Source organism: Diplotaxodon limnothrissa, linkage group LG15 (genome assembly GCF_057381915.1).
Source record: "Diplotaxodon limnothrissa isolate DT_005_m linkage group LG15, D_limnothrissa_male_GT1.1, whole genome shotgun sequence".
Lineage (NCBI taxonomy): Eukaryota > Metazoa > Chordata > Actinopteri > Cichliformes > Cichlidae > Diplotaxodon > Diplotaxodon limnothrissa.
The window spans coordinates 39,481,856-39,509,554 of record NC_140610.1 but is presented as its reverse complement, the minus strand read 5'-3'; the positions used below and the strand labels follow the sequence as shown (position 1 = coordinate 39,509,554).

The 27,699-nt window shown below is 41.5% G+C and overlaps 2 protein-coding genes across 2 annotated transcripts in view; one reads left to right on the top strand and one right to left on the bottom strand.

Annotated features, from left to right (window-relative positions):
• psmd1 (proteasome 26S subunit, non-ATPase 1) overlaps positions 1 to 26,926 on the top strand; it is a 37,478-nt gene extending 10,552 nt beyond the window's left edge. Inside the window, exons 17-25 of the mRNA XM_085373674.1 lie at positions 10,315 to 10,429; positions 13,302 to 13,418; positions 14,295 to 14,397; positions 17,948 to 18,117; positions 19,080 to 19,172; positions 19,548 to 19,634; positions 21,818 to 21,973; positions 23,497 to 23,662; positions 26,751 to 26,926. Of these exons, the coding sequence (XP_085229800.1) occupies positions 10,315 to 10,429; positions 13,302 to 13,418; positions 14,295 to 14,397; positions 17,948 to 18,117; positions 19,080 to 19,172; positions 19,548 to 19,634; positions 21,818 to 21,973; positions 23,497 to 23,643 (988 nt within the window). The 3' untranslated portion in view covers positions 23,644 to 23,662; positions 26,751 to 26,926. The remainder of the gene's footprint in view (positions 1 to 10,314; positions 10,430 to 13,301; positions 13,419 to 14,294; positions 14,398 to 17,947; positions 18,118 to 19,079; positions 19,173 to 19,547; positions 19,635 to 21,817; positions 21,974 to 23,496; positions 23,663 to 26,750) is intronic.
• Positions 41 to 6,074, bottom strand: htr2b (5-hydroxytryptamine (serotonin) receptor 2B, G protein-coupled). Its single transcript, XM_085372244.1, has 3 exons — positions 5,767 to 6,074; positions 1,627 to 1,827; positions 41 to 1,025 (listed from the first exon to the last, which is right to left on the bottom strand). The coding sequence occupies exons 1-3, from the start codon at positions 6,041 to 6,043 to the stop codon at positions 67 to 69; spliced, it is 1,437 nt and encodes a 478-aa protein (XP_085228370.1). The 5' UTR covers positions 6,044 to 6,074; the 3' UTR covers positions 41 to 66.
• Positions 26,927 to 27,699: the final 773 nt, after the last annotated feature.

The following is a 27,699-nucleotide window of genomic DNA, read 5'->3' as shown; positions in this document are numbered from 1 at the left end:
CTTTAAGTACCCCCCCACCCCCACCCCACCCCCGATTTATATTCATTTGCTTTGCGTGTCCATAGTCTATACACAGCTAACATGTTCCTCCTGCTTATCATCTTCATTTTCAGTCAGAAGTATTGTGTCTAGCACAACACCACTAGATGACTGTACAGGTGGTTGCCGACACCTCAGCGGACTTTGGTAGGCCACAGCTCCAATGCCGTTCTTCATTCCCCGTTTCATGAATAGCTTAGAGTTCTCTGCCATGGAAGATTTGATTGAAATCCTTGTTAGAGTCCACTCTGCAGTTGATGGCCTCAGATGTCCTCCTGACAGGTTACTGGCACAGCTCCTGTAATTACAGGTGATGTAACGTGTGAACGCCTGCCTGAAAGTTTTGTTGAATAGGGTGTAGACCAGCGGGTTAATACCTGATGACACGTAACCCACCCAAACAAAGATCTCCATGAGCCGGGCAATGACGTTGGGATCACACCCTTTGCATAGCACTGAGGTGATATTTGTAATAAAGAAAGGGCACCACATGACTACAAACAGGAGGAAGACTATGCCCAGTACCTTGGATGCACGCTGCTCGTTGCTCAGAGTCTGCATGGACTTCTTGCCCATAGTTGACATCCTGCGAAAGGACTGTTCGTATGGCGTGTGAGCGATCGTGGTGCCTGCATTTGGCTTTTCCTGCATCCGGGGAAGTCTGCTGTCCAGCACATTCATTTGCTCGGCTTCAGTTGAAGCCATAGACTGCTCCCTTTGAAAAACTGTGGACACCGCCGGAGAGCTAAAACGCTGAGTGACCTTTGACCTGAGCAAATAAACCTTTTTGCGCAACACATGGACAGTGAGTAGATAGATGACCATCATGATAGTCAAAGGGATGAAGAATGCTGATAAAGAGCCAAATATGATAAAATCCCAGAAGGTGGTTGGTTTCAGCAGGCACGTGTGGTTGCTGTTGAAGGTGATGTTGTTGGGAAGGTGGTAGTTCTTAAGGCCCCTAATAGGAATTGGAATTGCAATACCTAGAAAAACGACAACAACATTAAATACTGGGAAACACTGGTTATTACCACACTCATTGGATGAACAGCTTACTGGCTTGCATTTGTTTTGTTTTTTCTGCAAATGCAGTAATTTTTCATTTGAGAGAAAGAGCTGCTTTTACTGAAATGTGTCTCCAATAACAAGGCATGACTGATTGCAGCATCTTTGTGTTTACAAAATCTAGTAAACTAATCATTCCTGGCAAGTCGTCACCCCCCTCAAAATAAGCCATGGTGTACAGTAAGCTTTAAAAGTTTAAATAAAGCCACACCTGACAGCCAAAGTGAATGTTCCCTTAGTGGTGTGAGTACTGAGCTGTACTGTGCTGTAAAGGTGTTTTCATGTATTTAACGTAAGTTTTTGAGATGCAGCTGATTTTACCTTTTATTTTAAAACTTGGATGTGATTTAAAGTCACAGTGGACTTTAAATCACATCAGTGCTGTTTATATATATGTTGCTGTTTTATGTCATCTGGCATGCATTTCTGAGTGTAAACCAGGTCTTGTTGGGGCTTTTATGTTTTGAGTTTTGACTTTAAAGACTGCTGTAGAGCTGAAGGCTGAACTGACAAACTTACAAATGGATATGAGCCACACCAGTGCGATCTTGACCAGCGCTTTTGCTCTGGATTTGTACTGGCTGTGTTGAATCGGCTTCTTGATGGCAATGTAGCGATCCAGTGAAATGGCACAAAGGTGCATGATGGATGCAGTAGAAAAAAGCACATCAAGGAAGAGCCAGATGGGGCAGAGAAACTCAGGAAGAGGCCATCCAGAGTCTAAAGAGAAGATGAGATGGAAATTAGAGTTGGCAGATAGTTTAATATACTTGTGGTGTAACTCGTTTTCTTGCCAAAAAGAATGTGGTCATACTCTCTGCCCGTTAGGGTAGATATCAGACAATGGCAACGGGTTTGAAGTAGCACTCGTGCAAATGATTGCTGTTTGTTTATCTGTGAGGAATCACTTTACTGGAAAAAGGAGGGTTCGCCGAGTGTTTATGGAGCTCGGAGCTCTTTATGTAGATGTGGCAGAGACTGCGCTCAACAGTAGTGTTTATTTTGAGTTCTGGGTATAAAACTGGCAAGTAGTTGTTCTGGCTTTTGTCTCGTCATCCATTAACATAGTAAAAGACAGTTGTTGGAATTTTCCTGTGTTATGCCCGTCTCCTCCGCCTCCTTACTGCGCTGCTTTCTCGTACTCTGTTTTGATTAAGTTTGACATGGAAGCTTTTCTCCCCCCAAATGACAAATGATTGACACTTTTGGAAAGTGTTTATTTGTTATATTAGTTTTACAATGTTACTAAAGCAATCCTGCCCTTGTAAGCTTATTTTTTTTTATAGTTTTTTGTTTTATGGTTGCCTTTGAAAACATCCTAGTTCCACCACGTGGCAGCCCATTAAAAACTTGGAGCATAAAGCAGAGCTCTCCTGTAGTTCCTAGTTATACAAGGCTCGTGTCAGCACCTCAAAGTCATTTGCAATGTTTTTTCTTTTCTTTTTTTTGGTTTATAAGGATTACAAAACTGCTATTTGAACAGATGTGGGTGTCTAAGAGTCAACAGTGCAGGACTTTTATTAAAAAAATATGGGGATGAAGTGTTGTTACTTAAAAAAGAATAAGAATAATTTGCATTTCTGGCAAGTATAAGAAAGAATGTGTTTATAGCACATTGCACAGTAGAAACAGCTACAATATCCACATCTCTTTAAATAAAATAAAAAAATATAGAATAGAGGAGTTCAGAAAATCTAATGTATTAAATTACCACATTATTGGTTAGTAGAGAGCTGGCTTCTCACTTAGGCTTTTCTTTTTTCTTTTTTGGCTACAAGTTGGTTTATTTTAAGTTTACAAGAGTTTCTGTTCACATAGCTCATATTTTAAACAAGAGGACCTCTTACATTTTCCAGGTGTCTGTATACTTCTGCTCAGCAGATGTGGAAGAGTGGCTGAATACTAGAAACATTTTCTGGATTGGGTGTGTTGCATCATCTTTTCTTTGAAACCTATATATTTTAATTCAAAGTAAAGTGGGTTTCTCTGCCAGCTGCAGCCAGCTCTACCTGCCCTACTACTTTACTCCACGAGCAAGTCTGAACGGATGATCAAAGATAAAAGGAGGTTATAGCTGTTCAACTGGAGACACTTTGGTTAATAGAGAAATCAATTTTGTTTTATATGTGATTGGATCGCTAAAGGTAAAGGCCTAATAATTATAGTGACATTGTATAGAGCTGAAAAGAAAAAGAAATGTAACTAACTAACGAACTTCAAAGGACTAGCTGTTAGCCTCTCTGCACCTTCCTCACCTGTTATTAGATTATAAGAAGGGGGATAAAGGTTAAAAAGATAAATTGGACTTCAACCACCTTCATCATTTGCACACGGCTACAAAGCAAACACCTCTGGACACCGGACCAGCACATCTCTAGCCTTAATTAACAATGATAACAGTCTTAATTTACACAACACACGCACAGCTTTATTAGTCTGTCAGCTTACGTGTGTTTTTATTGTTTCTGATTATTTCAAGCCCAGCACAGCTCATCGACCCCACCTTACAGTTGTATCACTGATTTCACTGAAATATTTAGTTTAGTTGTGTTGACATTTGTGGTATTAGTGTACCAATGTACTATAACCTTGTCTATGTGACTTTGTTTATTTCGCTAAAGGTTGTTGGCACAGCATGACTGTCCGCACCGTCGTTAGCTATCCTTCACACTAACACACTGTTTCTGTCTGTGTCCTCATGACCTCTTCCAGTTCACCTCAGCGCTTCATCTCTCTCTAAATAGGAGAGGATGACAGCTGCCTGGGTCTTAAAATATATTTCACAAAAGCAGAGAATATTTTAGGAGTCTGTTTTTTGTTTTTGTAGACCTTTGTAACCTTTTAGCAGATAGAAATACTGCTGGAAAAATTAAAGAAATACATTTTAATCACAGTTGGTGTTTTCTCTCAGTTACGTGACTGGACTAGTTCTTAGGACTAAATATTTTCGGCCTAGATAAATTGCTTTAGAGGTTGCCGTATTGAAGTGATGGTTTGAACAAAGAAAAAAGAAATCAATACCCTTTCAGTTTCTTTTATGTTTCAAAGCCAGCTGCTTTTAGCTCAATACCCAGGTTTTTCATGGATCAGAATGGGCCTTTCGGTGTCTACTGAAGCGCGCATACAAAAATGAATGATATGAAAGGACAAAATCTGCACAGGCTTGTTGAACAGAAATCTGTGAGTTTTGTTGTTATATGTGGCTGTTTGATAAATTAAACTGTTTATTATGCTTGATGATGAACCCAAAATAAGTGTGGTTTAAAATACTAATTTTACTGATGATTTCTCCTTTGGCTGTGACTAAAACTTCTTTGGAGGGTTTACTGGGTGAATTTTGGGCTCAGTGTGCTCAATTATAGCAATGTGAAAGGGGATTAAGCTTCCTGGTAGACTGATGAACAGGCTTTATATGTTTCTAATGTGGAGAGTGATGTAAAACCCTTATAGCTGGTATCCTTTTCAATCCAGCGATCCAGTCAGAATTTAAATAGCATGTTTCCAGACACAGATTTGTTACAGAAATAGATGCAATGGCAGATTAATTGTAAAGCCCTTCTTTAATTAGATTCTGCATTAAGGTAAGCGCTTAAGCAGCATCTCTGAGCAATCTTACTTGTGCAGCTTTCAGTGTGACACATCCACATCTGCGCTCTTGTGTGTTAGGCATAATTATAATCCAGCTCATTATCTTTCAATTGAACTAATGGAGAATAATGCGTAGCTTTGCCATAGCTCTGTATTTTGTTGTGGTATGAAGAGGAAAAAAAGATGATACAAGTCTAAATCAGTTCCTGTGCAGCTGTATTTGCACAACACTATTAATGGAATTAATGGAAAAATGGCTTTCCATTGGTAATAGTCCCAGAGGCAAGTCGTTCAGTCCAAGCTGTGGACCTGGCACCAAACCTTTGCCAGAGAAAGTAGACTGTTCACCGTCCACTATCTCTTGTTCTATTTCATCTAGAATAATTTGTTTAGAGATAGTCTTGATTGGATCTAATACTGCCTCTCAAATTGTTTTTCTCCTCTTCTGTTATCCCCAAGTCTTCTGGTCGTTATGCAGATATTAACGCCTAATGAAGGTTTAATACAAGTTTGCTGTGAATTAGGGGACATTCTTCATTAAATCACTTCGGTCACGCTTGAACTCACTTTAAAAAATTGTTTTCAAAATTTGTTGGTGGTTTGGACATCAATTTTCAGTGTTCTTCTGGATATTATGACAGATTATGATCTGTCGGGGCGATCGTGTGAATGGGTGACTGGATGTGTAAAGCGCTATACAAATACAGGCCATTTACTATATTAAAGAAAGAAATATAATCATTCCAATGGTGCTTTGTTCAGAGTCACACCTTAGACATGGGTGAGGTAATGTTGGCAGTTGTTTGCTGGGGGAGCGTCTGGAGTTTAAATACTGTTTATTTTGTAAGCATAATAAAAAAATATTGTGATTTTTTTTTTTTTTTTTTTTTTTTTTTTTTTTTTTTAAATAAATGTAAACGACCTTTTAAAAGGGAAAAAATAAGAAATGTTATGCTTGGGTTTCTAGGATTTTTACCTGTGCAGCTTTAATACTACCCATATAATGTAAAAAAGCATATGCAGTATATGTCCAATGAAGCTGTCAAAGCCAAAGCTCCGTGCTAAACTTACTGTAGAGAACAGTGACCAATGCAATGGGCATCACTAGGAGTCCCACCAGCAGATCGGCTACAGCAAGTGACATTAGAAAGTAGTTGGTAGCATTCTGCAGCTTTTTCTCCAGCGACACAGCGAGAATGACCAGGATGTTTCCTCCGATCGTGGGGATGATGACCATGACAATGAGCAAGGCAGCCCATTTCAGCTGAAGCTCAGACACTTTGCCTGCATGTGAGCTGTTAGCCTCGAGCTGTGCCATGGCTGGCTGAGACAGGGTGCTGCTGAGCATACAGCGGGCTTGAGTGTAGGTCGGGGCTCTAATCTTTCTGGTCTGGGAGACTCGGTCAGCATGGTCACTGGGTCCCACAGGCAAGGGCACAGGGTAGGGTGAGACAGTTCAGGGGCGGCACACAAGATCCTGCATCCCGTAAAAGCCAAACGAAGATGATCTTTGTTCTTATAAAATCCAAAGCTGGCAATAATCCCAACACGATTAGTAGCTCCACAGTGCGATGTTCCGCAAGTGAGCAGGGGTCCTCACTTTCCCAGGCAGCTGACACTCTTGACATCCACTTCAAAGAAGAAATAGGTCTGTTAAAGGGGTAGTGATTAGTCATTTTCTTTACCCGAATAATGACAAAATGCAGCAATGGTAAGTAATAAATAGAGCAAAGACAGTCAGATCATGAGTTATGTGAATGCCAAGCTGGGAAAACAGAGTGATGGCTTAAAAGCTTTTCAGATTTCTTCTGTTATACAGTTAAAGGTTAATAAAAGATGCAAGTTGTTTGTACACAGTGTTTCAGCTGATATTTGTTGATTAAAATTAGTAGATGAATGTGTAGGATTTTGAATTTATATACCTTCCAAAGCAGTGGTTTAAATGATGTCGAAACCCATTTTCAAATAAAAAAAATAAACTAGTATTGTGATAGTTTTGCAAAAGTTTCTTACCTGTTTCCCAAGGTAATGTTAGCTGTCCTTCTCCTTTTGTGTTTTCAGCTCTTTAAGTCTTTTCCCAAACCTTTACGTCTTAACGCTGTTGAACACTAAAACAGTATTCTGAGCTGGGAAAAGAGAGCCGCTTGACACCCCGTGCATTTCACTCTTTGCACACCTTGTAAGGTGGGACAGCTTGGTCTCTTTTAATGTCTCCTATCTCATCTTTAAATTTCTTCCCTTCCCATAGAAGAATGTGACAGAGAACGCCCTCCCTCAGCAGCGAATCCTAAATCTGTCTTAGTCTGAAGCGGTCCGTGATGTGGAATTTATTCGCTTCCACATGTTGGAGGAACTTCCAGTCTCGCTGCGCGTCACCTACCGCGATCACAGGTTTAAAACTTTCAGATGTTGTTGCTCCTCTGGTGCTCTCCCGTTCTCACTCGTTGCCTCTCGTCTGCAGCCTGCGATCAGCTCACGCTCGCTCTCTCTCGTCCCCTCCCTCCCCCTTCTGCTTGCAAGTGACTCAGACTCTATACAAAACAGATGAATGTCTTCATGATGGCAACATGCCAGTTGTTCTGGGAGGTAATTTCCTTCAACACCGCCGTCCTACTGTTTATATTTGTCACTTTCTGTTCACTCCTCTGCTCGAAGAAGAGGGGAGGTAGGAGCACTGTATGGGGGGAACCTTTTGTGTAGAGGTACATGCTTGAAAATGTACTTATACTACATAGCTGTTAAAGCCTTTTGTCCTCAGTGAGCTCACATTGAGAAAATCTCAGGAAACCTTTTTTTAATAGATGATATAGATTTTAAGAAATTATCCCCTATTTATGTATATTTTTGTTTTCTCTATAGATTTTTTTTGCTTGTAGTCATGATGTTGCTTTGATTTTTTGCTTTTAAAAGCAGATTTATTTATTTATTTATTTATTTTTTAAGTGAGAAGTTCAGAGTGTACCCTTGGATATTTTAGATGATACATGCCCCTTGTTTCTGTCAAGGTGGCAGTACATGCATAAGATAATCTGCTCTCTTTTACTTTGCTTATCCTTTAATGAAGTTTAATCTCTTCAGTCCCAGAAGTTGAAATTTTTTAAATGCTTAAATCATCACATCAGGTGTAGCACTGTGATTAGAGGCAGCATCTATCTCTCCAACAGCTGCTTTTACCCGAACATGTTTTCAGTATGATAACTAATCTTATTTCTTGGGATCTGCATGTTTGCCAACTTTTAAACTGCTGCAACATTAAAGGAAATAAAAACATTATGTACCATTAGACGTGACACTTTTTTTTTTCTCCCAGTTTAAGCAGTTTAACAAGTTAACAGTCTGCCCTTTGGCAGCTGCTTATCACTTATTATTATAGCAGTATACTCACACGTGTTTGTTTTGTTTACTCTTTGGATGAATTTTGATTACCTTTTAGCGTAAACTATAAAAGCCACATGACCTCTTGTCTAAAATTAACATTGTCCAGGTGTTTTTCATGATGTATTTTACAACTGCTTCCTGTAACAGACAGGAAGCAACCGAATGTGATCTGCAGTCATACAGCAAGACCACATCAATGACTGCCAGTCACATTTCATGCAGAAAAATTACATGTTTTAAGATTTTTTTTTCTTTGCTCTACACCTGCAACTTTGACTTTGAGTGGAGTCATAAACTTGGTGCTCGGTTTTTTTTTTTTTCCTCGTCTCTTTCCTTTGAGTTAATTCTGAGGTTTTTAAGTCCATCACGCATTACCAGGATATTGAACTTGAAGTCGAATTCCAGACGTCACAGCTTCACAGGCTTTCATGTGAAACAAATGCTGAATATTGATTTCTTCTCTCCATCTCACTTCTTCTATTTTGATGGTGGTTAAAGGTAATCTTTTACTGAAAAAAGCTGAAAAGGCTTCAGATTGAGCTATTCAGATAACCAATCGCCAAAGTTTTCTCAAGGTGTGCTTCAAGCTATTGTGCAGTCAGTTTCAAAAAAGCATCATAAATATTTTTATTTAACCTAAATGCTTATTCTGTGTGAGCCCTTTACAGTTTGGCTCTCACCCAAATGTAGATTGAAGGTCACCGTCCGTCGGTCTACAGGAATAGAAAAAAACCCTCTGGAGGTGACACTGAAATCTGATCCAAATCTCTCAGTGATTGCCACTTGTGATCTCGCTAAATCCTAATATAATGGTCGAGCTGAGCTTTTAATTCCAGACAGACCAGTGCAGATTACTCACTGCGGACATGCCTCCATATTGATGGACAGTTTAAGAGTTTGTGGCTTTTTGTGTGTGTGTGTGTTAATCTTATTATGACATATTTTTCTGAAGGGGCAACTTATTAATTCCAAGATGGAGTTTTTCCAGTCTATAGTGTTTTCTACTTCTGTTGAATAGGTTATATATTCTGTCCATTAACGCGACTGTTTTTAATGATGAGTAAAAAGACTGATTCAAACATTTCTTTCTATGCTTTATAGTTGTAAGGCTCATAACAAGGTGATTATAGCTTCAGTTATTGGACCCAGTGTAGTTCATCCAGTCAGTAGTGAAGTAAGTCATCTTTGTGAAGCTTTAAAGCTTCCAAGACTGTTTTTACTGAACTTATACCATAATTTTCATATAATTTGTGAACACATTTGTAGAATAATTCGGCATATACACAAACACAGTTTAAAGCCTTTTTTTTTTTTTTTTTTTTTTAACGAACTAGAATCCAATAAGCACCACTGTTTCATTCTCCTGCTTTTCTATTTGTTCTGTGGATCATTGAGCTTTTAGTGTTATGTGAGAAACAGGGACAGCCTCTTTATTTCCACTATAGCATTGCTGGGTCAGTTAGTTAAACGTGGCCGTTCTCTGTGATCCTTGAGTCACTGATTGGCATCTGTTTGCAGTTTAAAGCAGACCAACTCTTCATGCAAAACTCTGCGTGATCTCACCAATCAGCCTACCAATTCAAGCCCGGGCAGAGCCGTTGTTATCACAAGGGAATTATCAGATAATGTTCAACATCATGTTTTTGTTTTTTCCCTCCTCTTTTGTGCGTTTGCGTGTGCCCGTGCATAATTTGCTTCAAAGTGATTTTTGTTTAGTTTTGTTTTTTTTTAACTAAGAGAATTTTTACTCAGAAAACAATAACGACTGTCACCCGCTGAGCTAAATTTTGATATGATCTTGCAGGTTGTGCCTATATGACTAAAGCGGTGCTGGTAAATATGTGTTTATTTAGCACATTCCTTCACATTTGTAGGAATTTGTAATGTTTTTACCATGTGGTTAATATTGTACAATTTACCCAAACCATTTGGTTAGGATGTCCTCACTAAGATATGAAGTAAGTGTGTGTGTGTGTGTGTGTGTGTGTGTGTGTGTGTGTGTGTGTGTGTGTGTGTGTGTGTGTGTGTGTGTGTGTGTACATCAATTTTTTTTAATCAAAGTGAGAACCAAATGTAAAGATTTGGGGAAGTTTGTGAGAGTTTTTGATTGTTTAATTTTTCTTTGATAAATCACAGCATCCAGAAAGCTGTGATTAGTCCAGCAGCAATCTGAACTGATTAATGACATTTGTCTGTGATTAACTTCAAGTGCCTCTTCTTTCTACCCCTTTGTGTCTCCAGGACCCCAGAGCAGTGTCCCAGTGTGGTTTCTCTCTTGTCAGAAAGTTACAACCCTCATGTACGCTGTGGGGCTGCCATGGCTCTGGGCATCTGCTGTGCAGGGACAGGCAACAAGGTCAGTGTCTTTTCCTTCTTCTGCTCCAAAAATCTTTTCTGTCTTGTTTCTGAGCAGCTGCTATCAACACGTACTGCAATACTTCAAAATAAAAAACTGGCAGGAAACATTGGATTTTGCTAGCCGGACTTGCACTAGAATATAGACTAATATGTTATCAACAACATGTTTTTTATAAAAAAAGAGGAAAATATCTTACAATGGTGTCGCTGGTTTTCTCTTTACTTGAGGTTAATAGAGGGCTTCAGCCTTTTAAAAATTGTCCAGTCTTCCAGCTGTGTCTTATGAACTATATTGATTTAAGCATAGAACTAGACCTGAACTTTTTCTCTCTTTTAAATATGTCTTTACAAAGCACTTACCCCTCCTGGAGTTGGTAATCACAGCTAGAATTAATATTTTTTTTAAACTATGTGTCAAAGAAAAGCTTACATAGTATTTCCTTTACCACAAACGCAGCATTACACCTGCTGACTTCATTTGTCCCATGCGGCTTCTTTCTCCTCTTGGCGTAATGTGCATCAGCGATGCAAAGATTGTCTATGCTGAATGAACAGTTTCTCTTTAAATTGATAGCTTCCCTGTGGGGCTGGGGTGAGCGAGTACAGACTGACGTCTGTAACCTCTGCAGGAGCATCTACAAGAGCTTGTCTGCTTTCTTATGTCACACAGAATGATGGCAGAAGACGAAATGCTAAAATTTATGGCATTGTCAAAAAACTAATTACACCAAGATCATGGGAGAAGACTGCATTTGAACTTCATTTGTTTCAAGAGTGCAGTAATGTCCTGCCACAATTTCCTTACACTGCTTTGTAGATACTCCTATTCAGCACAGAGGGAAAAGGGTTAATTGCAGATGAGTTAGCATGCATTTTGTTTGGCTTCTCCAAAAAGAGGGAGGGAAGAGGACAGAAGACAGGAGTGCTGTCGCTCCCTGAGATGTTGGCTGCTCAGTCTTGGGTGACGCAGCCACAGCAGAATGATAGCATCCTCTTTGCACCCTCTTCCTCACTGAGACTCGAGCGTTAAGAAGAATATTTTGGACCAAGTCAGCCCAGAGGCGTGCTGCAGGCGTGATCGGCTCCGAAGCTCCACCGCTTGGTTTTTCCCTCGAATAAGAACTCGAGTACGTTAGAGGAGTGATGATGTTGTGACCAAAGAACTGGGTCACCTATTTAGAGGATGCACATTTGTTTGCTGTCATTTACAGCTTGGAGTTTGATGATATTTACTGGGCTGCTGCTCCTGATCTGTTTATATACTTGAAGGAGGAGATATGAACTGGAAAGTTGAGGAATGTTTTAACCGAGGCTGTTTGTGATTTTCTTTAAAAAAAAGAAAAAGTTCACTTTGTTTGGTGGACCTGATGGAAACACCGTTCACCAAAAAAATGTGTGGAAATGTAATCTTAACACCAAGCAGACTAACGAGACCTGTCATGTGATACTGTTTTATAAGTGTGTAATAAACTGGAAGTTACGTGGCGTTAGACCGTGCTCTGCGTTGCTCTATTTATTTGCACAAGCCTGCAGACAGTTATTAGCAGAGCTCAAATGAATCTAATTTAAAGACTGAGCCACACTGGAGCTCAAACATGAAGAAAACCCTGGATATGGATTAACGTGATCTTAAGTAACCAGTCCGCTGCACTTGATTGGATCTGACAGTAAATACTTTTAATTACCCCGCCTCCACCCCACCACTATGTCCTTCCAAGAACATATCACGGGCAGGATGTGGTGGACTAGTGTTGGCTTTCCACTCTTAACATATCATCCTGGTGCACGAGTGTCTCACCCAGCTGAGCTGAAGACATTCATGAAACATGGTTTATTTTACCTCCACTGTCATCATCCTAGTTTGTTTCTCTTTCCTCGGTGGAGCTGACGCCTCCTTCTGAGCCTGCTGGTGTAGGTTACAGTCATTTCTGTTCATGAGAAACAAAAGTAACAATGATAGACTGTCTGAAAAACACAGGGGAGAGCAGAAAGGAGGAGGCAGCGAGGTAGTCCTGCCTCACTCATTCATTCACAGTAATCATGGGAGGAGACTGATTGTTGGACAGTTGTCAAGGACAACCAGATATGAATGACACTAATGTCATTAATTTGTGAGGTCTGGTTGCCTCTGTTGATAATTGCCTCTCCCGTATTTAACCAAACAGAAATATCCCTGTTGCACTGATCTTTCCTGTTGGGATTTTTTCCCTTTTTCATAATAAAATACATTTAAAGTTTAAAATAAAAAGTTGCATGCATTTTTTCCAAAAGAAATCAGAGAGGTGATTTTATTGTTGTTGGGTTTTTCTCTGGAAAAGAAAGAAATACTGCATAAATAATGTCACAGAAGTTCTCTAAATTGTTTTAGGAAACGTGGCTCATTTTTTCCTTGTAAATATTTGATGTCATCTACTAGCGTGTTAACAAAAATCACTGTATTTACTCCTCTTTGTGAAAAATGATGTACTTCAAGTTTACGGCATAAAAATATGCTGATTGTTTGGGCTTTAACAGATAAATGAGGCATTTTCAGCCTGATGACCTAAAACTTACAGTGAGGTTCTACAGATCATTCTGTGCAAGAGACTGAATTATAAAAGACCTTCAAGATTATGAAGGCTCGGTCCATTGATTTTTGAAAATTGTCTTATTATTTTATAGAAGCAAAACCGTCACATCTGTCTTAACAGTCTAATCTTCAGTACCAATCTTCGAGAAATGCTTAAAGCTCCTCTAAGAACATTTTATCATTTAAATCGTGAATTTGAGTTAAATATGAAGGAATAATTTCCAGGCCTGCAGTTTGAAAAAAGTGAAAATGTTGTATATTTAAACCAATGTTTCCTACTCTTCTGTGTTTCTTGTCACAGGAGGCCATCAATCTCTTGGAGCCCATGACCAACGACCCTGTAAATTACGTGAGACAAGGCGCCCTCATCGCCTCTGCCCTCATCATGGTCCAACAGACTGAAGTCACCTGTCCCAAGGTAAGTGAGCAGGCGTAATTGGCAGGACCAGCATTCAGTGAGACTGTCTGCACTCTTCAGTATAACTATAAAACAGAGGAACTTCCTTTTGGATGTAAAATGTACACGAGTAGAAAAACAAAACTGCTCTGTTATTGCACGCCGGTCTTGGCTGATTCATAATACGATACCAATGAGACAGAGGTTTTGTTGAATAAACCGTGAGAAGGAAAAAAGGTGGGAAGACTTGACTGAAAGCAGAAAGTATTAGTATTGTGAATGCAGAAGGAATAAGGTCTGTGCCATGGAAGACTGAAGAGTGACTAGTCCCAGCATAACTGCACGCACTCACCCTTGAATCACCGCATACTTTGTCATAGACGGTTAAGAAATACCAGATGCATTTTCAAAGAGTCTTCATCTGCACAGCAAAGGTCTATAAGCCTCGAGGCAGTATGCAGAATTTTGCAAGAGGTAGTTGTTTATTTCTTTTTTAGCAGCTGAATATCTATGACCCCACCCCCCCCAACACAACCTCCTACCATTGTAATTTCCAGTTCTGCTGTGGAGTTGTAGACAGGCCAATAGTTTGCGGGTGGTGAAATTAGGCCAAATATGTTGAAAGCAACCTAGCAGAGCATTGACTTAGCTTATTTGCAAAAACAAAACTTTATGTTCTTGATGTTGGAACTCTGACAGGTACATCATCATCACCGCAGGTGTCACAAAGCTGATGTGCTGTTAATATTCTGCAGATACTGAGTGAACCTGATAAATGCGTTAAAGCCTGCGACGACTGCGTTTAAAATCTTTGCTCTTTCCTTTATATGTTGAGCACCTCCTGCTTTATTGCAGTGTATTTTTAAATTAATTTTCCTAATTTCATCTTGACTCTAGGTGAACCAGTTCAGGCAACTTTACGCAAAGGTGATCAACGACAAGCACGATGACGTCATGGCCAAGTTCGGCGCCATCCTGGCCCAGGGAATCCTCGATGCAGGTCGGTCTCCAAACAGAGTTGCTGTGGGTTTATCCATGTCAGTCACTGAGTGAGAGAATGAATGGGTATGCGGTCCCGCCTGCCTCACATGCCTTCACCACTTAGTGGAGTACAAAAAGATGTGTAATTCTTAATTACACGGTAAAACAAGTGAACGGCTCTACATGTTAGGTGGGTTTGTGGTTTTGTGTGCGCCTTAATTGGAGTTCCTTTGCACTCGAGCAAACAGTAACCCCCTCCTTTGGCTGACCACCCGTGCATTGCGTTTCTGGAACAGATCATGCTAAAGGTGCATTAGCGCCTGCCAGCCCGTACCTCAGCTCCGCTCTGCTCGCAGCCATATGGCCCGTCGGTCTCCCTGCGGTAATTATTGTTTGTCTGATAGTCTCTGTGTTTGTGTGTCTGTGCGGCTGTTTGTAGACACAAGCAAGCAGCTTGTGTGTGTGCGTGTGTGTGTGTGTGTGTGTGTGAGGTCCTACAGAGCTGCATATCATCACATGGAGAACTCGTATGTATGCAAAAAGAAAACCCCAGTGTAAGGGTTTCATCTAAATACAAGTATGTGTGTTAATAGCAGGGAAACACACTGAAATACACTCTCAGGTGTTGCATTCTTCACAAAGTGAACCCGAGCACCTTTACATGACACTTTTTTCTTTTCTTCATTAAGCACAGCATTGGCTCACTGTTAACTCGGCCCCTCTTGCTCTCTGATTAACGGTCATTTTGTTCTGGGTAGATTATCCATGTTGATGACCGACAGGATTTCCATCATGCTTCAGATCAGGCGCAATAAATTCAGGCCAGGATGTCCCTGCTTGAGACCAAAACCCCTGATTCTTCCCACCCTCAGCTCTCTTTCCTGCACAAGCTGCTTAGCCCTGTTTTCAATGCAGAATATACACTACTCCCGTTTGAATGTCAGACATGCTCAGGCTCATGCGGTACGAATGTTTAAGTATTCTCGTCCTTCCAGGGCCTTGGGAGTGTTTGAGGTGCAGGGGTAATTGTATTTAATTTGACTGGCGGAAGCGATTAGAGCTCAGTTTCATGATAACTGGTGCTCATTACCCTGAAAGCCGTCAGTCTCCTGCTTTCCTTCTCTCACTTTGCGTCCACGTCTTTTCCTCCCGCCTGTATTTTCAGGCTTTCTCCCAGTATTTGATGCAGTCTGAATCAAGTGTAATTAGCTTTCGCATTCTTATGTAAAAAAAAAAAAAAGAAAAAACAAGAAGAAAAACCAAATCATGCCACGTCTTGTTGTTTTTATTCGATGGAGCTGTTTCTTCACACCCAAACATGCAGGCCGGCTGTTGATGTAGTCACGTTACACCTTTTTAAGGGATCGCAGTGGATCTGCGCACCTCCCTCACCTACTCCTTGGAATGAAAATTGGCCCACCAAAGTGAGAGTTGGCGAAAACAGCGGGTGGGGGAGAACCTGTTACTGAAGTGCACTCAAGCTCTTCTAAGTATTTAAGAGACTCTCAAGCACACGCTCGTGGTGCGTTGAGCTAGCCTCGTTACTCATTCTGGCCAACATTGAGCCCATGGGACTGGAATGTCTCGTACACCGGCTCAGATTTGAAGATAAGGCCCCGTAATTAAATCATCCGAGTGACCTCAGGTTAGAGTCGCTGTAGGAGAAGAGGGCAGCAGATGATTTAAGTGCTATTGTTTAGGCTGATATTACTTTTAGTTGGAAGGGCTACTCCCTAGTAACCTTGTCATTAAAAAAAAGAAGTGGTTTTCTCTTTATCTCTATAGAAATGATGAATTCATCCTGGTTGCGCTTCCTCTTCCTCCTCTTTCTGTCTTCTGCCATCCCTCCCTTCTGTTTATCCAAGAATTGCTTGGGTGGGCTGTTATTCTTTTGCTCTTTCAAGTTACACCCTTGACCCCTGTTAATCACCCTTCTAGCCATTTTCATAGATAAAAATAAAATACGATATAAATAGATGTCTTTTTGTTGAAGTCAGCAGAACATCTTGATATTTTTGAACCTTCAAGCTGAGATACACTGCCTGCACAAAGAAAAATTTTTTAAAAAATTATATAATATTTCCTTTCAGTGTTTCTTTATTTTTTGTTGCCAAGTTCTTGTGTTATTGATGGGAGAGTAGCACCTCTGAAATGTCCTCCAGAACAATGCAAAAGATTCTCAGTGGGGTTAAGTTGTGGGCTCTGTGGAAACCGGTCCATGAAACCTGGCGTGAGGAAAATCTGGTCATTCACCATATTCGGACAGTCAGGTGACCTTGTTTTTCGCCACACAATGCTGCTGTTTAGTCTTTGCATTTTACGTGACCCTGCTAGAACAAATCGCATCTTTCCCACCTCCTTGGGCGATGTCTTCCAACATGGCTGTTTAATAAATGAGAAGCTACTTGCTGCATGAGATAATAATCATTGTAGTAATTACTCAGGGGAAGGCTCTTAACTCTTTGCTTTTATTATTTGGTGAACATTAAACTGAGCTGTGTATAAACTGTAACTGCTCAGATGTAGATGGAAAAGGCATTTGGGATCTTTTCAGGATGGCAGACACCTCTTTGGATGTAGATCACTTATTAATGCCATGTCCAGCTCAAATCGGATGATAATGAATGAGGCCTGTCATGCAGGATGCTTTAGACAATGCATTCCTGGATGTAATTGTCTTGCCATGCACATCCTCATATTTTATATTCTGCCCTGAGATCAACGGATCACACAGAATGAAGCCAGAAGGACAAAGCTCCTTTGGGTGGTGAACATCCTGGTCTGTACCCCTGTTAACCTCTTACTCCCTGATTACTCTGCCAAGTCTCAAATAATGTGTTTCACTATCAACTGTAACTGTGTCACATGAAAGAAAAAAGCTGTTTTCGCCATCAGCATTCTGGTTATTGTTCAAAGCACAGTTTCCTTTTCTTTTCCGTTTTCCCCTCGACTTAGCCCGTGACCTGGGTTTCAGTCTGTTTATGTTAGGTGTTGACGGCCAGCGGCGCTCAGCATTTCATTTGTATCATTGCGGCTTGCTTGAGGTTTGCTGCTTTTCAGTGCTCTCCTTGTTTTCAGACCTTCAGATATTATGCAAGAGCCTGTAATTTAGACAAGAGCTCCCTCTCATCAGTGGTTAGCACATAAAGCAGAAGTAGGTTCAATAATAAATGAGTGTGTCTTTTATGTTGTGGGCACCGATAAATGGGGTCTTTTTGGAAATGTACGACTGATAATTTTGGAATTAGCACTAGGCTATGATGGTAGCAAATTATATCCAGTGCTGCGGACCATGTTATGTTTGGCCCATAAGAAACATTAGAGATGATTGTAAACACGTGGGTCCGTCTGAAGATCAAAAAAGAACCAGCAGCTTAAAAACGTATTAACTCCAACATAGAGAAACATCGGAGTCCAGACCAGCTAAATCAGTGTTAACATAATCAGGGGTTCTTCCTTAGGGGGTCAAAGGTGACAGAAAATTTGAGAACCTGCCATCATGGTCTTTAAGCCTTTCTTGTCTCATTTTACTGAAATGCTCTCTAACCTTTGTGCTTTCTGTCGTCCAGGTGGACGTAACGTGTCCATCTTCCTGCAGTCCAGGACGGGTCACACTCACATGCCGTCAGTGGTCGGCCTGCTGGTCTTCACTCAGTTCTGGTTCTGGTTCCCTCTTTCCCACTTCCTGTCCTTGGCCTTCACACCAACCGCTATAATCGGCCTCAACAAAGACCTCAAGGTACCGAAGCATTTTATTATTTACAAGCCTCAACCTCAACATGTTTAAAGTGGGCTATGGTGTCTGGTAGATTAGTCCCACCTATGTGTTTATTATGTGTTTATAGGTGAGCCTTGTTTTGTATGTAGGAAACAGCAACATGAGGTCTAAGATATGGCTGCTGAGCTTGTATTTATTGCTGCATGTCGTGCAGGAAATATTTAGCCTCTTGTCTTGGGAACAACTGTAACCAGCAGCCGACTCTTAACAAGGCTCTCCTGACTTTTTGCCTGTTCTGGCCGCCTGCCACTCGCACTCTGGTGCCAAAGGATCAGCGTGACATATTGTGGTGTTAAACTGGTATTAGATGAGCTTAAGCTCTTCTGTCCTACCCGAATCAGCAGCACCGGACACCTGGGACACTGACACCCTTTTGAGGTTTTGTGAATTCCCAACGTTACAAAGCATTAGAGAATATACTCTGTGTAAATCCCTGAATAACCAGGGCCGGGGACAGCGGGGTTTAACAGACTCGCCGCACCCCGGAAAGGTTTGTCAGGTCGAGTTCTGCTGCACAGCACAAGCCTTCACAGACGTTGAGCCTTACCATAGGTGAAAACAACATCCTTGTCACTTGCCCTGTGTTTTTCAAATGGGTTCAGACCGAGCTAATGTAAGCCAGGCTTTCTCCAGCTTCAACCTCTCTGCAAGCATTTTTTTTCAGGTAACAGAGGATTCCCTTGCTTAAAAGGTGTCTGTTTTGAAGTAACTGAGGGAATAGGAAGTGCCAAGTCCTTGAACATCATTCAGGAAGGATTATAAAATACAGCCTGTAATAGATGACGCTAAGTGGCTGTCTCTTAGAGGGTGCTTCAAACAGGTGCTCTGTACTGTAGCGAGAACGTCAGTCAGCTCATTTTCAGTTACACTGTGAACATATGAAACATGTTTACAAAGTTTTTTTATTCTCCTCTCTTTTTCAGATGCCTAAGGTGCAGTACCGCTCCAACTGTAAGCCCTCCACCTTCGCCTACCCACCAGCTCTGGAGGTTCCCAAAGAGAAGGAGAAGGAGAAGGTGAGCACTGAGGCGCCGCAGCACATCAGCTTGTTTTGCTTTCCCTTTTTCTGAAATTATTAGTTCAGGAAAGCTGATCCCGCTCCGTATTGATTTGCAAATAATTTCGAACCCTCCCTGTAAAGACTCATCATCTTCCTGCCCGTCGTGTTTATTATTGTAGAATCTCTGGCCTTTTTTTTTTTTTTTTCTCAGTTGCTCATTTCACAATCCAATCCTGCCCTTGGAGAATGTAATGAAAGACATTTATTTTGTGGTTCACTAGTTTTGTACATTTTAAGCCATGTTTGTAGAAGGTCTTAATGTCTGTGGTAACGTCTGACGTCGTGGAAATGTCTGTGCTCTCTCTCTCGCTCTCTCTCTCTCTCATGCCAGGTATCCACCGCTGTTCTCTCCATCACAGCCAAAGCCAAGAAGAAGGAGAAGGAAAAGAAAGAGAAGGAGGAGGAGAAGATGGAAGTGGTGAGTGGGGAAAACAACCCAACTTTCCTGATTCATTGCTAATAATCGTATTGTGTTTTTTTTCCCTGTTTAATATTAATTTTTAAAGATATTACTATTTTTTGTAGTTGTTTTGATTATTATTGGAGAAAGCAGCTTTACCTCCAGGAACAGAAAAATCCAACAAAATCGAACCGTAACCACGCTGAGGTTGCTTTTCTTAAATGAAAACAGAAGGATGGTTGTTGGTACTCAGGTCCTTCATTTCTGCAGTTGAAGTTAAAGCATTTATTATATTTTATAATCGTGAAACTCTTCAGCTGTAGCGAGATGTGCTGCAGCCGCTGTCCACCTGTTTAGCTGCTTGTTAAAAAGCTAATCAGCCAATCAGATGGCTTGTAGACATGGTTAAGATTAAAATGCTGAAGTTCAAACCAACCATCAGAATGACGAAGAAAATGATTTAAGTGACTTTGAATGTGGCGTAGTTGTTGTGCCAGGCAGGCTGGTCTGAAGCTTATTTACAGAATCTATTTGGATTTTTCTACTCAACCATCTTTAGGTTTTATAGATGATTCTGGAAAAAGTGAAAATGCCTTGTTTATGTTGGAGGAGAAAGGCCAAAGTGGAGCTGATAGGAAGGCAATAAACTCATTACAGCTGAGGCATGCAGAAGAGCATCTCTCAACACACCACACGTTGACCCTTGAAGCAGATAGGCTGCAGCAGCAGAAGACCGCACCAGGTCCTACTGTCAGCCAGGAGCAACAAACTGAGGCCACTGGGGCTGGTCAAGTTTAAAGTTTAAACTTAAAAATATGGCCTAGACTGAGTCTCAATTTCTGCTGCCTCATTCAAATGGTAGGATCAGAATTAGTTGTAAACAACATGAAAGCTTAGCCAAGATACTGAACTCCAGGTTGCTCTCCAATATTTTCATCAGAGTGCGACTGTTAGAAAGCATTTAGGTGCAGGAAAAAGTGCTTGTAATGACGGGGGGATTGAGGCATGGTGTGTGAAGCACTGTTCTACTTGAGCACTCAGTTATGCCAACAGTTCAGGTTGGTGCTGGTGGTGTAAGGGTGTGGGGGATATTTTCTTGTCACACTTCAGGCCCCTTACTACCAACTGAGCATCATTTAAACACCATACCTGAATGTTGTTGCTAACCGTGTCTATTGTTTTATGACCACAGTTTGTCCATCTGGTTCCAGCAGGATAATGCTCAGACAGATCCAGTCATCTCAAACTGGTTTCTTAGACATAACGCTGATCCCACTGTACACAACTGGACTGCAGCATCTATGCGGTGCTTGTTGAATCTTTGCCACCAAGAATTAGGCAGCTGTGAAGGAACGAGTCCAGCCTGGTCCTTGTAAGGTGTACCTACTAAAGTGGCCAGTGAGCGTATAATATAGTGTCTGTCTTTGCTTTTCGCCTTTGGCTTCAGTCACCACGCAGCAGTCCATCTTTTCTACTAGTGTGTTTTTTGCACTTAGAGTATTTGTGCTTTTTTTCTCCTGTAGCTTTTGTTGTCATCAAACAAATGAAAACTTTCCTGTTAGTCAAATCAAATGACAGCTGTATGAAAAATGAATGGAGTAGCGCAGCATACACCCAGTTGTTTCTTTTCTTAAAGTCTCTTGAGCTTTTCACTCATCCACAGCCAGCGTTCAGACACCCCTGTCAGTAAAGAGCCAGTATGACTTTCATTGGGATTTTCTCTGAGTGTAGGCCGTGTGTTTGATCCTCTCTGCCACGCTACATCTCAGCTCTGGTGCTGAGAGACGAGCCTGGAAACGTCCTACGCGCTCACATCTCAGGCTTTTGATTTTATTTGGCTTAACTCGAAGATGGTGGTTGAAGGAAAGGTACCCACTAAAACTGGGGTCAGACGGTTCATTTGCTTATTCATAATCCATCAGTACTCGTTGTGCCTCATTCGTAGTTTTCCAGCATTTGCTGAGCAGCCCGACAATTCATTTGCCATCAGCGGTGCCAGAGCAGGAAGAGCAGGCTGATTCACAGAAATGGAAAGATGGAGGGGGGAGGGTAGAATTTATTACCCATGACACCTCAATAATGTCCAATTCACAGTAGAAAGAAATTATTCCGAGTCAGGGACTAGATCTGTTCAGACAAAGCAGTAAATGAATATACTGTAAGTACTTCTAGTGGCCCTGATCCTCATTCTTCCTTCGCAGGAGGTCCAAGAAGGTGAGAAAGAGAAGAAGGATGAAGAGAAGAAAAAGGAGGTGGAGCCAAATTTCCAGCTCCTGGAGAACCCAGCCAGAGTGATGCCAGCTCAGCTCAAAGTCCTCACGATGCCAGAGACCTGCCGCTACCAGCCCTTCAAACCGGTAACTCAAAATCCACCAGATGTGGACCGAGATCCACATTTTCTGTTTTTTATGAACTTGATTGTTCAGATTTTACATGACATGCTTCAGAAAACAAACAAAACAAATCGAGTTAAGGTCAAAGCCCCTTCGGTCCGTCACTCCTGTTAATATCTGAGTCATTTGGTTTTAGGCCCCTCTCAGAAAATATGAACATAGCTTCTTTTACTGATAAAGTCAGCAAAGTCATTATTTTCATGTACAGATTACACCAAAATTTATTTCCAGTATAACAACATGAGGTCTCCACCACAACACAGCACCCAAATAGATTGTTGAATGTACTTATTCTGCTCATTTTTTATTGTTTACAGCATCGGTGCTTCTGTGACGTCTCAGATGTCCCCTGAGTCACAGCATTTACACGTGATATTTCTAAATGAGTGCTAAGCATCAGAGAGCAGAATTTAACAGTGTAACAGTATCTCTGATTATTTTCCTCTAATATAAATCGTTCAAATTAAGATCCAGGCCGCGGGTTGATTTTGGCCTCGTTCGATTAAAAAGTGCAGAATCTCCCCCGTCCAGGCCCATAAACCCGAGCGCTGCGGTTCTCCTGTAAACTGACAGTTTTCCACAGTAAACGGCAGGACAGCGTGCACTCACCCCAGTCCTGTAAAGAGGAAGTACTGTTTGATTTTTCTGTCCAGCGAGCGAAGCTCGGTGTACTACACTGTACATGTGTCCCTGCTTGTCTAAGGTTTTGGTAATGCTGCTTTCCTCTTAAGGGTTTGTTTTAGGTTCCAAAAGCAGGTTTAGGAAGTGAAGGGAGGTTTACAGGACTTATCTTGAAATCTGCTCAGTGTTAAGAGGCTTATTATATGGAGATTAATACAAGACTTCCTGTCTTTGGGTCTCTGTTTGGCTTGTGTGTAATCTTTTACTTTTTTGGGCGCATATGTAAACCTTTAATTTGAATTATGCAAATCCTCAAAAGTATTGCTTATTTAGAAATACTTCTAATATACCTACACTTCTGTTATAGATGTACTGTTACACTGAATGTAAATATTTCATTAAATGTGTCTTGAAGAGAATTTAAAATACATTTCTGTGTCTGACCCTCTGTTTGAAACTGGATGCACATCTGTAATATGGACTTGCGTACATAACTGTGGGACTCTGTCATGTACTGGGCTCCTGCGTTTAAAGACAAAAAATATGTAAAAGTGTATTAAGTACATATAATGCACCACATGGACAAAAGTACTGGGTCACATGTATGGTCATGGAAGCCGATGCCATGAAGCTCCAAGCATACAGTTTTTGAGCGGCCGGGAATCAAACCACCAACCTTACCCCAAATGCTAGCTGAGATTTGGAGCTCTGCATGTATTCGGTGGCTCTGCTCGTTGCCATGGTAGCCTCCTATTTGAGTTTTTAGTTTCACTGAGCTTGACCCATTTTTTAATCTTTACTAAGTGTATACAAACCTTAAACCTGTTACTCCAGACTTGTGCTAATTTCCCTCCGTATGTCACCAGCTCCATACAGGCGGGATCATCATCATGAAGGACACCAGCGAGGAGGAGGAGGAGCTGGTGGAGCCCGTCTCAGCTCACGGCCCAAAAATTGAAGAGGAAGAGCAGGAGCCTGAGCCGCCCGAGCCTTTCGAGTACATTGACGAGTAGAAACGCTCCCGAAGTGACGGTATGCTGATCATTTCTGAACTTTGGAACTTTTCGAGCGTTAAAGAATGACTGACAAAGGTGGCTTTAAATGATTTTAAGAGGCAACGCCTGTCCATGCAGTGAGCTAACAGCTGACATAGACCAGCCCCAAACCCTCCAGTGGGTTTTTAAGTCATGTTTCTTTTTGGCATAAGCAGACGCAGAGATCACAACAGCATTAGTTTAACAGCTAGCAAATCAAACCGCTGGACTGAAATGCAGCTGCTCAGAGTAAAAAAAAAAGTTAAAACTACAGTTAATTTTGTCACTGCTCTCTAGACAACTTTCTGGCTTTGGCACACTCCCACATAGCTGTCTGAGTGTTTTCGTAGGAAGTAACGTTGTGTGATAATAACACACAACGTAGGTCTGCGTTTCTGTCAAAGTATCACAGAGTTTCACCCATCGCTGCCCGAGGAATGTAAACATCACCGCCTCCTTCCTCAGAGGGCAAACCCCCTCGCTGCACTACCCAGTGAACCTGGACGCCTAATGATCACTTGCTGCTTGTTGTGTTAGTGTTGGATTGGCTGCAGGAGTGTGCGCGATTTAGTGCGATGAGACCGATGAGGTGTCACTGACCAAATTAGGGCCTCTGTGCGTATTATGTCATGTCCCGTATGAGGTCTGAGAGCTGTGAAAGATTAAACGCTGCAGAGGTCCTTGTCAGGCCGTCCTTGTTGATACGTGCAAAGTCAATGTCTACTTTAACTGGAAGTAGGTGTTGTGATGTTGCTGGTGCTGCACTGGGGCTTTTTCCCCCTGCTGCCTGCAGTGAGCTTTGGTCACCATTTCTCCCACAACTGTGTTATAGATATTCGACTGGCTCACCAGCGTGGTCCGTCACTAGCATACTTCTCCAGAAGTATGTGGAGATTGGTCTTGGCCTAATCTGTGTAGCATTCCTTTCTTCCCAATGCCCATGACATGTCCCACCTATCAAAGCTAAGGCAAAGTTGCTGGTTGACTCAGTGATGTGGTCCTGACGTTGGAGTTCTGGTATGGAGCGAAGGGCTACATCCATGGACACAAGCGTGTGAGGGCGAGGCAAACACAGGTGCCTGTTTGGTGACTTAAAGTCCAGTTTCCTCCTATTAAAAGGGAGTTTTTCCTTCCCTCAGTCGCCTAGTGCTTGCTCATAGGGGGGCATCTGATTGTAGGGTTTTTATTTTACAACATAAAGCATCTTGGGGCAGCTGTTGTCGTGATTTGGCGTTATATAAATAAATTGAAAGCCTACTAGGAGTAAGCCTTGAAGCTCTCTTCTAAACTGAGTGGTTTCTGTCATATTTCAGACCTGCTTAAAGAACAAAATGACTGAGTTTGAATCAGAGGTTTGCAGGAAAACCCAGAAACTGTTCTAATGGTGGTCAAACCACATCTTGGATAAAAGCTGAGGTGTCGAAACGCGTCTTTAGCCTCTGGGGGGTCCTAGAAAAATGCATACACTATCGGACCTAGAGCCACAAATCGACCACGCCCAAAAAAGTGCTATAAAAATTTATATATTAATATTTTATTCCACTTTAAATTAGCCAATCTTTTAAAACTACTTCTCCCTGAACTATCCATGTAAAGTTTTAATTATATTTCGGGGGTTTTAACCCTTTTAATCGCAGTTTAATTACATGAGCGCACCGTTTTTTTTAGCCCCCCAAAACAAAACGAAATATTAAAAAAAAAAAAAAACATTTGAAGTAATATTTGATTGTTATTATAATTAGGCCTTTAGATGGACTAAAGATTGGCACCAACCTTCATTTCGATCGCCTTTTATTTTTTTTTTCAGGACCAGAAAGTGGTCTCCGGGCGGCAAATGCTCCTCCTCTAGGCCGAAATCAGTGCATCCTCCCGGTTTAACTCCCGACGATGACCGGGGCATGTTGCGTCGGACCCCTTTTTCCAACACACACGTCCGGTACCACGTCACAACAAATACGTCATTTCCTGTTGAGTAAAAAAAAAAAAAAAAAATGCACCCTCAAACGGTCCTAGGGGCCGAAAATGGTCCCGCCCGATCAGCGGGCGAAGCCGCTGCTGCACGCCGGAAATGAGGCTTCGTTTCCCGCAGGTCTGTTTAAGCAGCCCGCTGTTTTCCAGCCCGGGGTCAAATGTGGAGCAAGGGCGCCACCCGGTGGACAAATAAAAAAATTACAACTCTAAGGCCAGTACTGCAAACGGAAACGGAAACATAACCGATCACGATCGATTTGACCGTAATTTTTTTGCCGTGAAAAATAGCGTTTATAATGGGTTTCAATGGGGCACAAATCGACCACTAGGACCGATAGTGTAAGTTTGTCTGTAGCTTAGCCACTGAAGCTAATTTCCGGAAGTCATACTGAAATTTTAACAGTAAATGTGACCGAACTTTTTTTTGCAGACTTTCGCTATATTCCATTCAACACAGTGCAAATGGCGTGTAAATGAACAATGAAAAATGGCACAAATCGACCCAAGACCACCCAGAGGTTAAGGGTACAGGGAGGTCATCGAATGTCGTACACCTAAAGGCCATCTCAAGTGTAGCTTTCTCCCTCAGGAACGTTTGCTTCCACGTGTTTGTCGTCATTCTGAAATTCCTCATTTGAATAGGCACGCTCCGATTGGGTCCGGTCCTACACACATCTGTCTCACAGATGTTTTATATCATATACTATTGTTGCTGACAGTGTGTTGAGCCCACCACATATTATTTATCATCAATCTCATCAACTCTCCACACCGAATACAGTTGTTCTGAACCCAAATGTAAAGGATACGCTGCTTATTGTGCATTTATCCCTCACGACAAGCACGGAGCTGTTCAGTGATGTGAACATTCACATGTTGTAAACACGAGAATCTTTTCAGTCTGCGTGTGATATGATTGCAGCTCTCTGCAGCTCCACGGGGAGAGCGCTGGGCAGTGGTGTCATTTCTTACTGCTTCTATGGATTAAATGACTTCAGCTCAATTAATAAAGCCCTGAATTGTCTTTGATTGTCTAACGTTGTTTTATTAATCAAAGGACGGGGGCGGGGCATTATTGTGACGTACTGGTAATGGCTTTTTTCCTTCCTCCTCAGGCATCAGAAGAGAGATCCCAGCATGTTGGTTCAGCGTCTCCCCTCCACATCCATGTATCCATCCACCTCTCCGCTCGACTGCTTCTTTGACACGTTCCTTTCCTGTTCTAGCTCCTCATTTGCCACCCGAGGAATGTTTTACATTCTCGTATTGTATAATTTTCAGTCCTTACAATAAAAATAACATATATATCAAATGCTGGAGCGCGTGTGTTTATTTGAGCCTGTATTTCACTCGGGGCTTGGGTCTAGGGACTTGCTAATCCCATACATTAAAACTGGTTTACATTTTGTGCACTCAGCAGCTGCTGCTACAGTCTGTCTGCTGTGCAAATGGTAAACGCGAGCTGGGGGTGAGGAAGTGTGCTTTCAGGAAAAAATTAGCTGCTGCCTTATTTTGTATGATAGTGTTTAGCAGGGAAGGCAAAACTGTAAGTCAGACTATGTTTGTCACAGGATCAGTTACAAGCACAGAAAAGTTTGAGTGATCAGTGACCTCGTCAGACTCGCTCTACACTCAAACAAACACGGATTCATGCAGCTCTGATTTACACTGTGTTGAGCATTTACTGCCTCGGTGAAAATCGCTATGAGTAATTGATAAATCTGCAGGGCATGTGATGTGAGAGGAGGTAGTCGCTGCTTCTAAAAATGTCCATAATCAAGTGCATAAATTTATGAACCTCATTTGGTTCTTTTTAAAAGTGTGTGTGTGGAAAGTAGGACTGCTGTGCTGCTGTGAGTACAAAATATGCAGCAGTCCAGTTATGAGTCAGTGACATTCAGTCCACAAAGCTTTCAAAACCTGCAACAATCAGTTTTGCAGCAGCATTGAAAAGAGAATTTTAGCTCAATCTGTTGATGTATTAAACATATTTGGGTAAAACTTTATAATACGGCTGCGACTAAGGGTGTAATTCCCCTGTTATTATATTGAATTTCAGTTCAT